A 16,633-nucleotide genomic window follows, 5' to 3' on the forward strand; every position below is an offset into this window, starting at 1 on the left:
GTAGAAGAGCAAGAAGTTTTCATTATAGATTGAGGGGAAATATTGATGGACAACATGGTATGAACAAGCGCTGGTGATTATGAATTTATGACTCTCTTTATGTTATGAAGAAAAATCTACTATACATAGGGAAAGATTGAGACAAATCTGAAAATATTTAATTTTGTCAAAATAGTTTTAGGTCTTTGGATTAAATAAAATGAAGGGATGAAATTTGGGTGTTAAACTAACTTTCGATCCTATCCCTATCCCTATGTATATAAACACAAACTAACTTTCGATCCTATCCCTGTATATATAAACACACACGTGTCAAAAAGAAATTGAAATTTCAGTAAAAAAAAAATAATATCTAAAGCATATATAATAATAGTTTGGAACGGTTTGTTGTCTATGGGGGAAAAACAGGACTATATAGAAACTAATTATTAATCCTTGTCCTTGAATGGACTAATATGAACCAGCAAGTTACTGTACACAAGAGATTCAGCAGATATATCTAAGGTAAAAGCAGTTCCTGCAAGATGCAGCATATACCCAATCAAAAAATTTAATCACCTGTAATATAACCCCATTGAAGGTAGCTCTACAATACAAAGGACCGACCTAACTCTATCTATATTATTAACAGTTTATGCTGAACAACTCTATCAATGGATGATAATAAGGGCAACTAAAATTCTTTCCTGAAACTAACAGCAATGTTTCCAATTATATACCATCCTTTGTATCACTTGAAAAATCTACATTTGACTCGGTCTCCTCTTCCCAGAATCTGTTCTCATCCGTTTCACGGGTTTTGCCCATCCAAATGACAAGCCAGACCCATTTGGTCTCTGTGCATTGCCAGCCCTAGAGGTAGAAGAACCTGACCCTGAAGTTGGACTTCTCATAGCTGGAACCATGCTAGGTGGTGAAATAGGACCAGATGATCCAATCCTTGGCTTCACCGATGATTTTTCCCTCCCATTCCTTTTCTTCTTGCATACAACAAGTTCACCTGGGTGAACCAGCAGCGAAGGGCTATCCTGTTGAAGTTGCTCCCTGGCACTGCCACTACCACTTCCAGTTCTTGATACCTTCTGTGGCAATTGGACTTTGATCCTGCCACTTTCGCCATTGGAAGTGGATCCACGCCGCAGCGGCTTTTGTGTATGGAATGGATCAGTCTCCTCATCAGTCTTCCCTCTCTTTCTCTTATTGCTTGGACCAACAGTCACTTGCCTTGGGGATGCTACAGTGCTGGCAGAAATTTGACTAGAAAAAGAAAGTGCACTTCTTGCTTCTCCGAAGTCAATATCGGAAAATGCAATTTTCAAGATGTCAAAGAAGAGATCATGAACCTTCCTTGCTTCAGATCTTACCTGTGAATAATGATGACTCGGAAGTTTTAACCTTTGCAAAAATAGAGATCATATATAAACAATCCTAGTGTCATTATCAATTTATCAATATTCGACAGCCATACAAAATATAATTAATCAATTTATGTTTCGGCTAAAGCCATTTTGAACAATGATAAGAAATCTCACCTCGTATGAGTACCCATAGAAATGCATTGCATTCTTCAACATGAATTGCACATCAAAAACAAGCTCCATTACTCCGCTGTAGTCCAATCTATCAATTCGCTGGTCAATCTTTCTTAAATCCAAGAGATTGTTCCCAGTACCACCTGCAAACCCAGAATTCTCAATCCTCTTCCATAAATCTGTCAGCAAAGGTACAATTTGTTGGCCTTCCTTGTCTATTCTCCTTTGGAGCCTGCTAATTACATTTTTGCACTGCAAGTACATAAGTTGTATGAATTTGTATACTTTCAGTTAGTGAGCAGGAAGACAAAACAATGACAGGAAACATATCCAAATAGATTATTCAACATAAAGGTTAAAATAAAGGTGAGATTACAATTTGCATAGCCAACAGAAAGTTTTGGTGAAAAACAGAACAAATTAAGTAATATTTACAGGGTTACATGACCATCTGGTAAAGAAACCTGTGATCAGATACCCAAAAACTTATTTGTAATATTTTATTATAATTTTGTGTAAGATTAGTAAGGACTTCTGTTGGAAGTCCTTAAAACTTTCAATAAGATCAATTCCAATCAGGAAAACAATAACTTAAGATAGATGCAGAAAAGTAAACACAACATTGATTACTTAATGACGCATACCCCTCTCTTGATAATTTCAGTCATTTTAGTGCCATGAGCTGAAGATCCACATAAATTGTTAGGCTTCCCCTTCCAACTTTCTCTAGAGTGCTCAACATTATCTTCCGAAGGAGCGGATGTGTAATTCAAACGACTGAACTTAGGTGGGACATGTAATTTGGATGCATTAGCTACTTTTCTTGAAGGTAACTTTCGCTTGTTTTTTAATATTGATTCATTCGCATCATGCTTGCTGGAACTGGAATCTCCAAATGGTTTTGATTCTGGATCCATCCTTGTTTGCAATGGATATTTATTGCGTCGTAAAAGAGATGATTCTCCACGTTGAAGAGATACCATCTCACGGCCAGACTTATCCTCAGGCCTTTCCATGGTATGACGAGGCCGAACACGAAGACTACGTTTACGTTTAATCTTGGGTTTCTGCAAAACTTGTTCTTCCTCACCTTCATCACGATCATGAATCCAACTTCCTGACTGTTGGTGATGCATGTGAGATTCACCAGATACTGCAATTTCCCCTTCCTCTAACTCATCTGCCTGGTAAAGGTTATCAGAAGATATTAATAAGAATGTAATAGAACAAAACAAACCACCTGACAAAAGAATAAAATATTTAAAATTTAAAATACAAAATAAAGCAGCATACCGTCCTTTTTGAGACCGATCTTGGCTTGGCATCCAGTGCAGACAGGGAACCAAATTTCCGAGAAGAAACCGATGGCGACACTGTTTGTGTCAATCTTTGACCGTCTGCAGATGATGCTGAAGATCCACCTTCTTCAACCACATGATTACTTCCAGCACCTCCTAAAGACTGAGGAAATTCATATTCAGCATCAGAAGGAGTAACATCTTCCGACTTATATTTATCCATGTGTTGAGCTACATCAGCCCCACTATACCCATCATCTTCAAACTCTCCAATCTCCCCTTCATCATGTGCAGAATCTTCATTTCTGTCTTCAGAGATTTCTTCAGAAGATTCTTCAATTTCATCTTCCAACTCTTTATAATTAGGATTTTTTCCATTTGGTCGCCCCCTTCTCCTTTCAGAAACCACTTCACTGGATTCCAAGCCAACATTACCACCCGATAAAGTGTTCTTCTTTGATGGTCTTTTTGACGAAGCAGCAATAGCAGCATTCACTTCTCTTGTACTGGCTCGAAGCCACTTAGGCACCTGATCATACTGAGTCATCTCCTCAAGCCAATCCTCTTCTTCATCCATTTGATCAAACAATTCAACTTCTTCTTCATTCCTAGCAATCATGCGATTTACCTCCTCCAGTGAAGGAACATCATGCACAGTTTCTTGACACCTTTCTTCATCGTGCAATAATGTCTCCAAAGTCAAACGTCTCTCTTCATGTGTTGTCCTTTGATCAAAACGTCCAGCATTAATAACCTCATCAGCCATATCTATCTTATATTGTTGAATATTACTCCTTATGAGACTCTCAATGGATCCTACATAACGATCCTTACCTGCAAGCTCGTCCTCCATATCAATAGTACCTCTATTTCTCAGTTCATCCTCCTTCTGATGGCTAGAGATTTTGTCAACAACAGCTTCCATGTAGATAACTTTGACTTCCCTTTTTTGTCCAATGCGATGAGCTCTGGCCACAGCCTGCTCCTCATTTTTAGGGTTCGGGTCAGGATCATAAATGACAACTGTATCAGCAGACTGAAGGTTAAGGCCTCTCCCAGCAGCCCGAATACTAAGCAAGAAGATGAAACAGTCAGAATTAGGGCTATTGAAGTCCACGATAGCTGATTCACGATCTTCTAAAGCTGTTGTACCATCAATTCTTCTGTATACAAGTCTTCGCCATTGCAGGTACTCTTCCAATATGTCTAGGAGTTTTGTCATGGTACTGAACAGCAGAACTCGATGTCCAGTTCTTTGAAGTTTCATGAGAATCCTATCCAGCATCCATAATTTCCCACAACATTTTACCATAAAATCTTTAGATAGGTCACTAAAGAATGGGTAGTTTAGCAATGGATGATTGCAAGTTTTACGTAGCTCCATGCATCTGTTATTTAAAGTTTTATACTGCTTTGCCTGGTAGAGCGGACTTTTCTCCATCCGACGTTTCTCATCCTCAGGATTAAGACGAAGGGTTCCAGTTGATTTAATCCAGTCATAAATGGCACTCTGGAAGGCTGACATTCTACATCGTAAAACTATGGATACCTGCAGTCCAGCACTGGTGTCAGGATTATGCCACAAAGTAGAATAAAAGGTTAAGAGTTCAAGTCAAACCTTTGGAGGTAGCGAGCCTTCAACCTCTTCAACACGACGCCTGAGCATGAAAGGCTCAAGAATCTGATGAAGCCGATGGATAATGATAACTTTCTTCTCTGTCTCAAGCCAATCATCCTCTCCATTTTGGTTGGGATCTTCCTTTTGAAATGGTTTCGAGAACCAATCATTGAAGGCTTTCTTATTGTCAAAAACCTCGGGAAGAAGTAGATTTAAAAGTGACCAAAGTTCCTTCAAATCATTCTGCAGAGAAAATTAAACCATTAACAATTTCATCGATCAGCAAACTGACATCTACATGAAATTAACATATAGAACAAGAGTTAATATTTTAAACATTAACTTACAAATCTTATAAACAAAGACTCGTTAAAATTATGAATTACTAGTCAGAGAAGTTTGACTACAATCCAGTAACAACTAAACAGCCAAAGCTGCCATTAACATAATATGATATAAATACTTGACCCCAAAGTTAATATCTGACTGTAAACTAAATGAACCATAATAACTGCTAATTGGCTAAAAGCCTCAAACCACATCTTAGCATCAGCAATCAGGCAGGCATGGCAAGACTAGGACTTGAGCTCGGCAAAGCCTATGTCTAGCCTTATGCGGATAATTTAAGTTTTACTCCTCACTCAAAAAAAAAAAAAAATTAAATAAATAAAACTACTCATATAAATGAATAATATATTATTCTCCAGCTTCTGAAAAATGTTGTGATTTGTAGATGGTCGAATGCATGCAAGTAATTCTTAATTCATAGCTCAGCAAGTTAAATAACCTAGCAGTACCCATTCACAGTGCCCTCTTACTAGTGTCTTTGCAAATATTTAAGAAGTTGAAGAACAAAGAAAATTCCAATAACGTCAAACACCATGCTGAAAAGCCTAAGCTACTAGGTGGAAGCATATGAATGGTTTTTAAATATCTTCAATACGCCCCCTCATAGAAGAGCACTTTGGACATCACATGTGGACAATACACAGGCCCATTCTATTATGTGCTGAATTTCGACTTTATTTAGAAGAACACTAGAACAGGGCCGGTAGAAAAACTTAAATCTTATGACCTCTTGGGAATAGAGGATTTGATACCACCGATTTTCCAAAAAGCTTAGGCTATATGGTGAAGACATATGAATGATTTAAATATTTCTATTAGTTCCCAAGAGAAGAACAAGCTGCACAGCATAACGGAAATCTGGAAATTTTAAGATATGGTAATGTTTGGTTCAATTGGGGTATAAAACATTCTACGAGTTTAAGGGAAACTACAGCAATAATGCATATCATATCTAAGCAGAACAGAACAGACCTGTAAAGGTGTTCCTGTCAGAAGCAGGCGTCTGTGACACCGATATCTATCAAGATCACGAGCTAAAACTGACTCTCTATCCTTCATTCTCTGAGCTTCATCAATTATGATATACCTCCAATCAATTTTTGAAAGCTTTGCTCGGTCATACATGATGAACTCATAAGTAGTCACAAGGACATTAAATTTCATAGCCATAACCTCCTGCAAATATAACACTTAGTGCTGATTGAATTACTCCTAACAGTATACAACTTTACATCAATAGGTTGGGGCACACTTACTTGAGAAAATAATTTTGACCGATGATCCTTTGTTCCAACATAAAAAATGCATGACACAGATGGTAACCATGTATGCAATTCACTCTGCAGGGTCAATGAAATTTTTGGGTTAAAGGCACACTTAATCACAAAGAAAAGGAATAATGTTGAAATGAATGGGTTGAAACTCACCTTCCAGTTAACCAAAACGGCATTTGGAACTATTATAAGATGTGGGCCATAGTTTCCTTTAAATTCCATTAAGTAGGCAATCAACGCCATAACCTGGACAAGGAAGATATATTTTAGTTGACAGGAGGTGCACACAATTAACACAGTAGTTATGTATACCCTTTAAATAACATTTAAAAACAGAAGAGTAATCTTCTTACATCTCCCACGTATGACATAATGAATTTCAATATTAAGTGTAAAAACACTCGGTTAAAAAAAACATAATAGAGGTCACTCCCAGTTTAAGGGAAGAGGACACAGCAAAACATTATACTAACCTGGACTGTTTTGCCAAGACCCATCTCATCAGCCAAAATTCCATTTAATTTGTTGTTATACAAGGAAAGCATCCATTGCAATCCAACCTTCAAAAGTAACATGACATATACTTAAAAACTTACTCAAAGACAATAAGAAGAAATTACGAACAACTTCACTAACTGTAGAAACCTACAATCTGATACTCTCTCAGTGTTCCAGCCCGCAACATTGATGGTTGCCTAAAAACTTTTTCATTAACAGCATGAGCAAGGTTGTAATACCTGGTATGTGGCCAGCGATGGAAACCAGCAAGAATCAGACATATTATATGACCAATAAAATGTTTAAAAAAATTGATTCAACAATAATATATCATTCAAAAATTTATAAAAAGGTATTGGTAAATTTCAAGCCAAAAGCCAGTACTACAATACACCTGACCTAAATCATTCTTGTGCCAGAAACGTAAAACTAGAGATGCACACAAAAAAATTCAACAAAACTCACTTGCTGACAGAAGACGAGCCATCTTTTGGAGCATTCATCTCCATAAAACGATTTCTAATCATCACTTCCTCTCCAGCACAAGCTGCTGCAGCTCTGACTTCTTCTTCAGAAAGACCCTTTAATCACAAAATAAATAATGGATCAATAATTAATACATGATTTCAAAAAGAAGTTTTAAATGTTACATTAGAAAACATCTAGAACAGAAACTTCAAAAATGAATTGTATGGAAAAAAAAAATCAAAAGCAAACAAATGTAAAAGGTTTCTCTAAGGCCACTGGAGTTTTCCTTTTCTTTATTAATTTCAGGGAGAGGGGAGAATAATGAATCATGCCTGTAATCGTGCGGCAGCTGCTGCAGCTTCTGCTACCTCTTCCACTTCCTGTTGGGTTTTGGCAGAAGTTATCTTACTTCCTAATTTTTGGAGATACTCTTCAGTCTGGGTTAAGAAAGTTGAAAGTACATTGTATCTCTCCGCAGCATCACCTGGAAGGCTAGTCTGTTGTTCCAGCAACATCTCCCTATATCTGTCAACATCGTTGTTTTTTAAGGCTTCCATTCTCTTATTCCTGTCATCATCCTTATGTTTTGAGAACTCTTTCAACATCTTCTCATGATATTTGGCAACCCCTCTGTTGCGAGCAGTACGAGCGTCACGAATGGCCCAGTGAACTTCAAGAAGCTTCTTGCGCCACTGGAATATAGATTTCAGTTGCTTCTCCCTAAAAGCTTTCCGGGATGCCTGCACTTGTCTAGCGAGTTCTACCCGCTGCCGTTCACACAGCCTAACAAACTTGCGATATGGCCTATCTGGCATTGCCATTATCTCTTGTTGCTGTTGATCAATCTCATCTCTTAATCGTGCCTGAAGATCTAAAAGGCGGAGTTTTTTCTCTTCAATTTGCAACCTCAACACAAGATCTGGCCTAATTCTTTTCCTTTCTAAATTTACCGCAAGTAATCCTTCAATCTTCTTTAAACTCTCCGTCCTTCTCTTGGCAAAGACTTCCATGCCCTCCTCGTAAAGAAGCTCTTTTACATCATATGCCAGTGACAAATTATTGTTGTTGTTTGCCATCATTGATGACCCAAAGGAATCTTGTTTCCTAGTGAAGAAAGGAAAATCAAATAAGGGCCCATAATATTTTTTGGTGGGTCCTGAATCCTTTGGCTGGGCAACAGTGCTTGATTGTGCAGGTTTATTACTCTGTGCAGTGTCAGTTACCGAAGCCTGGGAGGCAACAGCCTTTCCCTTATCTAATGCCAACTCATTTCTAATAGGAGCTCTGTTAATCCCATGTTCACTTTCCTGGTCTGACTTAGCAGAGGATCCAACGGATTGCTGCTCTTCCTTTCCAGCAGAGCCCTTTGTCACAGGAGGCGTAGGTTGCATATGAACTGCTGCTCCAGTGGATTTCTGATCTCTTACAAGAGTTTCCTGCTTTGAAGAATTCCCAACAATAGATGTGATAGGTTGTGAATCCTTGGCATTGGATTCATTCTGCCTTGGTTGTTCTGCCACAGTATTTCCAACAGATTTGTGTTGATTCAGTCTTCCTGCAGAGTGAATTGGCTGCTGCACTTGCATATCAAGAGGTGGTGGAATAATGGCCTGAAGAAGTTCTTGGGGAAGTGTACCTTCTCCTTTCTATCAACCAACAGAAAAACAATATTAGTGAGCGCAATCTACATCAGATATTATATAGTAAATTTCTGTCCTATATAAACACAAAAAGTAGGCAAGCATTAGAAGACAACCATAGACAATGAGAAATAAAGGGATATGATCACAACTGAAATAGAAACCAGGAGAAAATTCAATGGAGGCAGACATTAACCTTCAGCCGCCTAAATGCGAGTATCTGTGCTTTAAGAACATGAAGCTGATGCTTGGTAAAACCATTTACTTTTTGAGGCGTCTGAGACGGTGCCCCTTGAGGTTTGGTGTAATTTCCGGTGCCCCCTTCCTTTGTTAGCCCTCCAACCTGGGAAGCATGTTGGTTTAATTGTCTGATATACTGCATTTTTGCAGGTTCCGGACCAGATCCAGATGATGAAGCTTTTGCAATCAAAGAACTATCTGCACCTAAATTCATGTTTGCAGAAGACTGCTGTGGATTCATAAAAGGCATTCCATTTCCAACTACAACGGACTGCTTTGAAGATCCTTGAGCATCTCTACCATGAAGACTGAATTGCTGCACTGCCATGTCACTGGAGTTACTAGCCACACCAGTACTGATGGGTAAGCCCAAATGGATGGGTGGAACGGACTGCTTGGCTTTCGCAGAAACTGCCTGTTCAGACACATCACTAGATGAATTAGCACGAGCAGATCCCTCACTTACAACTGCCGGAGAAGTAACCTGCTGGTTTGAAACGGGGACAGAAGATGACTGAGCACCAATGTTAGTATTGTTTTCCTTTGGTTGTTGAACCATCCTTGATTGCATCAAGGGAATGAACTGAGCCACTAAGTTAGCATTAGCAGGTTGTGATAGATCAATGTTCCGTTCATGCACCCATGCCTGCATAGCTTGGAGTTGAGAAGACATAGCAATTTGGTTGTTCATAGCATTTGGGATGCTATGCTGAGCTGCTGGTGCTTGCACAGGCCTTATAATATTCCCCGGCATCAAGTGTCCAATGGCTGGTCCATGAGTTGATTGCTTTGCTTCATTTTTCTTATCAGGAGCTAGCTGTTGCCCTTGCTCTATCCGCTTTTCACCAAGAGAAAAATGTTCAGATGAATTCCTAGAAGATGATCCTTGGCCATGATTCCCTGCCTGCATAGACATAAGGTCCTGCAATTTAAAATTCCCCATTCGCATTTCTTGATCCTTAACAGATGTGGGGCCTGACATTTCCATTTTAGATTGCTGCATTGCCAAAGCAGACTTTTGTTGAGAACTCTGGAGAGCATATTGATAGTAAGCTTGTTGGGCAGGATTTAGCATTTGTTGCTCAATGCCTTGACCCTGGTTGGGTCCATGCTGAGCTAAATCACTAAATTTCCGAGACTGCTGAGGCAATTGCATAGCAGTAGGAGATGAGTAATTTGTATTCCCAAATAGTCCTTGAAGCCCTGCTTGATATGGCAGCACTGCTTCGCTCCCTTCAGGTTTTCTAAGCAGTTGCTGTTGAAATGACTGCATATATATATACAATTGAGAAAATATCATCATTCCACAGCACAAATTATGACTCAAGGTTAAAAAAACATGAATTATTATAACTTAGATCGCAATGTGGATTTCGTAGATCTCAAGACAACACGAGTAGACAATTACTAGTCAAGTATAATAGAAGCTAATTTAGTTCCCAAAACCTACAACCCCGCTTTTGACTTCATAATTCATATCCTAAAAGGCATTATCAAAATTTGAAGACTAACGCAGGGTCTATGAAAGGTAATATACATAGGAAAAAACAGAACTGTGTCCTCTGCTTAAGTTCTATAGCTGTGAAATCGGATTTCTTAAGTTCGACAACCACATAACATAAAGAAATCATTCATATATTAATGATCGCACCATATTGAGAAAGATGATATAATGATGATTTTTCCATTAAGACTGCATTTGATAGAAAACTGTAAGTCAAAGAAGAAACAGACGATCTCAATTATTGGCATCAAACATTTTTACTAATAATAACAGAAGATGACGAAATTAAGACAAATTGACAATTCACAGAAGATGATGAAGCAACACTTTTTAGCAAGCTGCAAGTATATCATGTTTGGTTACAATCGACAACCAATCAATGTTTTCAAACCTATATAGTTAAGAGAAAAAGAAAGGGCAAGGGGGGATCCAAAAGCCAATATTAATCTAAAAGATAAAAAACGGAGTTCATTAAACAAAAACACAAACCCAAGTTTTATTACCCTAATGTTACATGAAATCTAAAAGGAAATTCCCTCAAAAAACCTCAGAAAATAATAAAATAATCAGAATAGAGTTATAATTGCTATAATTGAGCATCAGATATGAACAGAAATTAAAGCCAAAGACCAATTAATTACTAAAAATTCAAAGTCAACAGAAAAGTGCAAGCTGTTGAGTGTGTTCAAAAGGAAGCTAGAGTAGAAGTGAAAACCCTAGCAGTACAAAATTCCAACCAATTAGCTGAAAACATTCCTTTAATTAAATTCCATCACCAAGAGTATTAAATGCAAAACATTCTCAATTCCAAAGCCAATAATTTGTTTGAAAAATCTGACACAACTGAATTACCAGAACAACCAACCATGCAGAAGAACTTGTAGAGTAACACACATTCTACCAAATTATATCACAAAAATTCAGCTAAAACAATTCAAAATTCATACCTGTCTAGAAGAACCTATCATCTGCTGCTGCTGCTGCTGCAATGAGTCCAGTCCATTGTGAGAGGCCGCCAAAGACAAAGAAGACGGCGACGCTGACGACGTCGACGCTGCCCTCCCTGCCGGATTCCGGCCGGGCCCACCGCTGCCGGCGCCGCCAGATTGCATTCAGTCACACAAAATTAACCACCACCTACATTACCAAAAATCAGCAAAATTGAGATCACTCCCAGTGAGAAAAATAATTCAAACTTTGAACAAAACAGAATTACCCTAAAATGCAATAAACTTAAAAAATCCCTATCAAATTCAAGAAAAACGCATTATTTTCCCTCCGATCGCAACGTTCAAAAAATGATGACAACACCAATTTTCTCTCTCTAGCTGCTGATACTGACACCTACTTTTTCTCTCTCTAGAATCCGCGACTTTCGGTGCAATTGAGGAAGGATCTTTCACCGCAGAAAACCGAAGTTGACGGAATCGATTATTCCACACGCGATTTCGCAATTACACAGTCAAACCCTAAGGGGAAAATTTTATTTTATTTTCAACTTTCGTTTTCAATTTTTGTTCAGGATATAAAAAAAAAAAAAAAAAAAAAAGTAAAATATTCTCCTGAGGTTTGGTGAAGAAAAAGGGTTCTCTTGTTCAGTGATCTGCGTCGTTTATACGTGGCCATGAAAATCAGCTACAAACTACGGTTAAAGATTTACCCAACGTAGCAATTCATCTTAACCCTCTCTTTCATATCAATCAAAATTACTACTACATATCTAAAACTTTTATGTCACATTATTAGCAGTAATTTTTTTCATTAATCATGACATGTCATGTGTAAGAAAATAAACTTACTAATGTGACACGTCATTCGGCCGTAATATTACGATCGTAGTAGGGTCTACAACCGAGTCAGAATGCAATTACGATGATGTGATTGATTGTAGTATAAACTATAAATTGTGTTGTAATGCTGCATCGTTGCATTGAACGCATAAGACTAGAACAAACTTATGCTTTTCTAGTTTTTTTTTTTTAATCCGGTCAACTGGACCGCCTAATCTGGTTTGGATATCAGTTTTAACTAGAGCTGGGTATGCGGGCTAGCCCGCCCCGTTTAACCCGCCCCGCATAAGCCCGCATATTAAACGGGGCGAACAAGCCCGTCAACAAATATAAACGAGTTTTAAAATTAAGTCCGAGTTCGGTCCGCGTAAGCCCGCGGGTTAAACGGTTAACCCGCGGACTATTACAAAAAAAACTTTTTTCAAAAAAATAAACAAAATTAGTAAAATATTGATATAATAAAAGCTAAAAAAACTATATTATTAATAATTTTATGTTATAACTTGAACTAACAAATAAAAATAAATAAAGTTTGTGATATATCATTGAGTTTATCTATCTTCTCTTTAAAAATAATGCAACTAAAATTAAATTCAACTCGTTTTTATCGTAATTATTTCTCCACACATACTTCAAATCCATAAAATAAACCCAGATGATATTGAATAAGAACTTTAACTTGTTCAAAATATAAAAAAGAAATTTAATAGTCCAAACCAATATTAAAAGTACAACCAAAAATCTAATACCACCAACCGATTCAAAAACAAAACAGTAATGTATATAATTAACTAATTGAAAACTGAAGGAAAATAGTCACTCCTACTTGATGCCTCCATTGTAACACTTGAAATCCCTACGGTTTTTTTTTTTTTTTTGTTAAAAGTGTTGGATTTGGATATGGACCAAATTATTTATAAATGGTAAATTTTGTAATTAATTATATATATAAAAAAAAAGAATGCGGGCCACGGGCTAACCCGCGAACCCGCGGATTTAACCCGCATAACCCGCGGTTTTAACGGTCCAACTCACACGGGCAAAAATATAAACGGGCCAAAAAAAGATGGTCTTAAGACCGCGCGGACTGCGGGTTAAACGGGTTGGCCCGCGGACCTTGGTCCGTATACCCAGCTCTAGTTTTAACATCAAATTCCTCCCAACCCAATTGCAATTATGGAAATCTAAATTGAGGATAGTCGGTATTCATGATGGCATGTAATCTATGAGATTGTGGTCATCCGATTAAAATTAAACAATTCAAATTTTATGATTCAAATTTTTATATTTTAAAAATTTTAAACTACATTAAAATTTGAATCGTTAAATTTTGATTGGACAATTTTGGATTACTAACTATGATTTGACTGCACAAAGGAACTACATTCATTCCATTTCTGAGTGAAAAAGTGTTATACTAGTAGTTGTTTTAAGGTTCATAAAGGTAATTAATGTGTTTGTGTAATGTGTAAGTATGATGATAAAATCACACATTAATTAGTATAGTAACATAGCTTTATTGGCGCTGTCAAAAAAAAAACATAGCTTTATTGGAAGAAATTACATATGAGCAAGCAAAGGAAAATAATAATTGGAAAATACTAAACAGTGCCCCCGGGACACTAGTTAAGGATACAAATATAGAAATTTTATCTCGTAAATTGTGCATTCAATGTTTTAATGATGTGAAAAGTTATTCTCTCTCATCATTAACTTTATCATTTGTTTCCTTTTTTTAGTATGCTTAACTAGTGCCCCAGGGGCACTGTTTAGCATGACCCATAATAATTTAATGGAAAGAAACATAATAAAATTCGGTAAATCATTGAAGTTAGTTAACACCATGAATTTATAAAGAAGTAGCGCAGTACAATACATCTTAAGACTCTCTCAGTGATCTTATGAAGTCAAGAAGGTTGAATTAGATGATGTACAGTATCAACTAACAAAGTGACTATGACCATATACACAAACAAAGAATGTATCGTTGAAGTTTTACACATTTTATTTATAATAATTGGAAAGATAAATGTGGCTATGAAATTTTACATCGAACGAACTGTTGAACTTTTGATGAAGGTGTCGTGTTCAGACATGGAAAATTTTGCAAAGAAGATCAAGCTGAAAGGGCTGATGAGAGATTGTAGATATGCATAATAAGTTGTTTGATGTATTCTAGAGCAACTAGGCTTGATATCATGTATGATGTAAGTTTATTATCAAGGTACATGCATTGTGATAGTGAAATTCATTTTCAAGCAGCTAAAAAAAAATTAGATATGTCGAGGGCACGGTTGATTACGGAATAAGGTTGAGTCAAGTTACTGCTTGGTTATTCTAACGATGATTGGACTGGATGTGTTGATGATATGAGGAGCTTATCAAGTTATTGTTTTACAATGGGTTCTGGAGTTTTTTCATAGTGTTAATAAAAACAATAATAATTAAGTCTCGTTGATTTAGGTATCAGTTACATAGTAAATGTTTTGCCTTTTTATCTACCTTATGGTCGTATAAGTATCAGGATTTGCTTCTCAATAAAACATAAGCCTTTTTGCAGTCAGATTACTTCTTAGTTCGTGTTTTTACAAACACTACATTCACTAAATAACCAACAATATTCTATCCGTTGTGCATATCTTTTATGGATATATGAACTGGATATGGGTCAAATTATCACCGCATAATATTTTTTAAAAAAGATCAAGCATAATATAATTTTCTAAGATGATCCATATAGCAAAAGTTTTCCAAGATTATGCATATTATTCAATTCCCTTCTTGTGTTATAGCTAATATCTAACATCATGTGTGTCTATCAACAACAGAAAATGTCTAACTTCATATATTATTATATGTTTATCAACAAAAAAAAGATCTGGCATCATATTTACTCATGTATTCACTTTAAATAATTAAGATTTTGAAATTTAAATTGCATAAATTATTCCTTTAAAAAATAATTGAAATATTATTTTCTAAATAATCTATTATTTATTGGTAGTAGTGGGTGGTCAAATCCAAATCGATCCAAATTAAAAAAAATTGTAAATCAATCCAAAAAAAATAGTAAAAAATTATTGCACAAAATTGAATATTTGAATGTCTTTGGATCTCATTTGGTGAAACATTTTGGATGAGATCAAACGTTAGATTGATTTGTCAAAATTAAACTAAACTACATACATACATACATACATATATATATATATATATATATATATATGAGCATTGTATTAGAATGAGATATTGCATTAACTTAATATTTGTTGGTTTTAAATTTTTCAATTAGTTTAATTTAATAATTTTTTACTATTTCACATGTTTCAAATATAATCGATTATTCCTTAATATTTTATAAACCCCCCATACACACATGACATGGGTGTGGCAAAGTGGGCAAGCCCGTCTCGTTTAGGCTTGGCCCACTTAAGCCCGCCTAAAAGCGGGACGAGCCGAGCCAATTTAGGTGGCCGAGTCTAAAATCACGGCTCGCCCCATTTAATGGCGGACAAGCGAGTTGGCGGACCGGCCCCGTCAAACAAAAAGTTTTTTTTGTTTTTTATTTTATTTTGGCACTTGTGGTGCTACAAAAAACATGTATGTAGCTTATGACTTATGAGACAAAATCATGAATGAAGTATATCATAAGTCCATTGATTATATACTTATAAACATGTATGTAATCACTCTAATTATCAAGGAAGTATTTGACTATGTATTTAGGGTTATGAATCGGAAAAAAAATGTGAACCACACCGTATGTGATGTTGGTTCAAGTAATAGAATAAAAAAAAGTAAGTTATACTAGAAATCCGGTGAAGAAGAAGAACGAGTATGAAGACTAAAAACACAAAAAGAAGCAAGAACGATAATAAGAGAGTAAATTGGCAACAAGTAATCATAAATTTGGCACCGGTTGTAAGAATGAATAGAAAAGAAAAACTAAATTTACTTTAAATAAGTTTTGTATTTTATTGGGTTGGGCCATCTTATAGTCTTCGTTACTAAAAAAAATAATTATATATTTTTATACAACTCGCGGGCCGACCCGCTTCGCCCCGTGCTCGCCCCGCTTTTTAAGCGAGAGTTCGGCGGAGCGGGCCAACTAAAGTGGTCGAGCTCAAAACTTAGGCTCAACCCAACAAAAATGACGGGGGTAAACGGGCCGGCCCGACGGGTTGGATCCGTTTTGCCACTCCTACACATACACGACAAAGCTCTTATTAAAAAAAACATATACCCCATCAAACCTATTTTTTTATCATGTATTATTTATAACATTAATACTTAATAAAAAACAAATTGTAGTTTGGATCTTAAAAAATTCATCCAAATTATGTGTCAAAAAAAAAAAATCATCCAAATTAAACTCCGATAAATTGGACCCGATCAAATCGTATTTTTTTAATTAGTCATCCAA

At 36.5% G+C, this 16,633-nt stretch overlaps 1 protein-coding gene across 2 annotated transcripts; it reads right to left on the reverse strand.

Moving 5' to 3' along the window:
- Window positions 1–392: 392 nt before the first annotated feature.
- On the reverse strand, window positions 393–12,170 carry LOC123888548 (ATP-dependent helicase BRM-like). 2 transcript variants are annotated; one of them, XM_045937624.1, is made up of 15 exons: window positions 11,637–12,170; window positions 11,368–11,557; window positions 8,873–10,183; window positions 7,369–8,682; window positions 7,034–7,149; window positions 6,720–6,807; window positions 6,544–6,630; window positions 6,224–6,316; window positions 6,053–6,136; window positions 5,769–5,972; window positions 4,449–4,691; window positions 2,826–4,379; window positions 2,177–2,716; window positions 1,533–1,784; window positions 393–1,364 (listed from the first exon to the last, which is right to left on the reverse strand). In XM_045937624.1, the coding sequence occupies exons 2-15, from the start codon at window positions 11,530–11,532 to the stop codon at window positions 744–746; spliced, it is 6,672 nt and encodes a 2,223-aa protein (XP_045793580.1). In that variant the 5' UTR covers window positions 11,533–11,557; window positions 11,637–12,170; the 3' UTR covers window positions 393–743. The 2 variants fall into 2 exon arrangements, with proteins under 2 accessions (XP_045793580.1, XP_045793579.1); XM_045937623.1 differs by having other exon boundaries at window positions 11,769–12,077.
- Window positions 12,171–16,633: the final 4,463 nt, after the last annotated feature.

Source organism: Trifolium pratense, linkage group LG6 (genome assembly GCF_020283565.1).
Source record: "Trifolium pratense cultivar HEN17-A07 linkage group LG6, ARS_RC_1.1, whole genome shotgun sequence".
In the NCBI taxonomy this organism is placed as follows: Eukaryota; Viridiplantae; Streptophyta; class Magnoliopsida; order Fabales; family Fabaceae; genus Trifolium; species Trifolium pratense.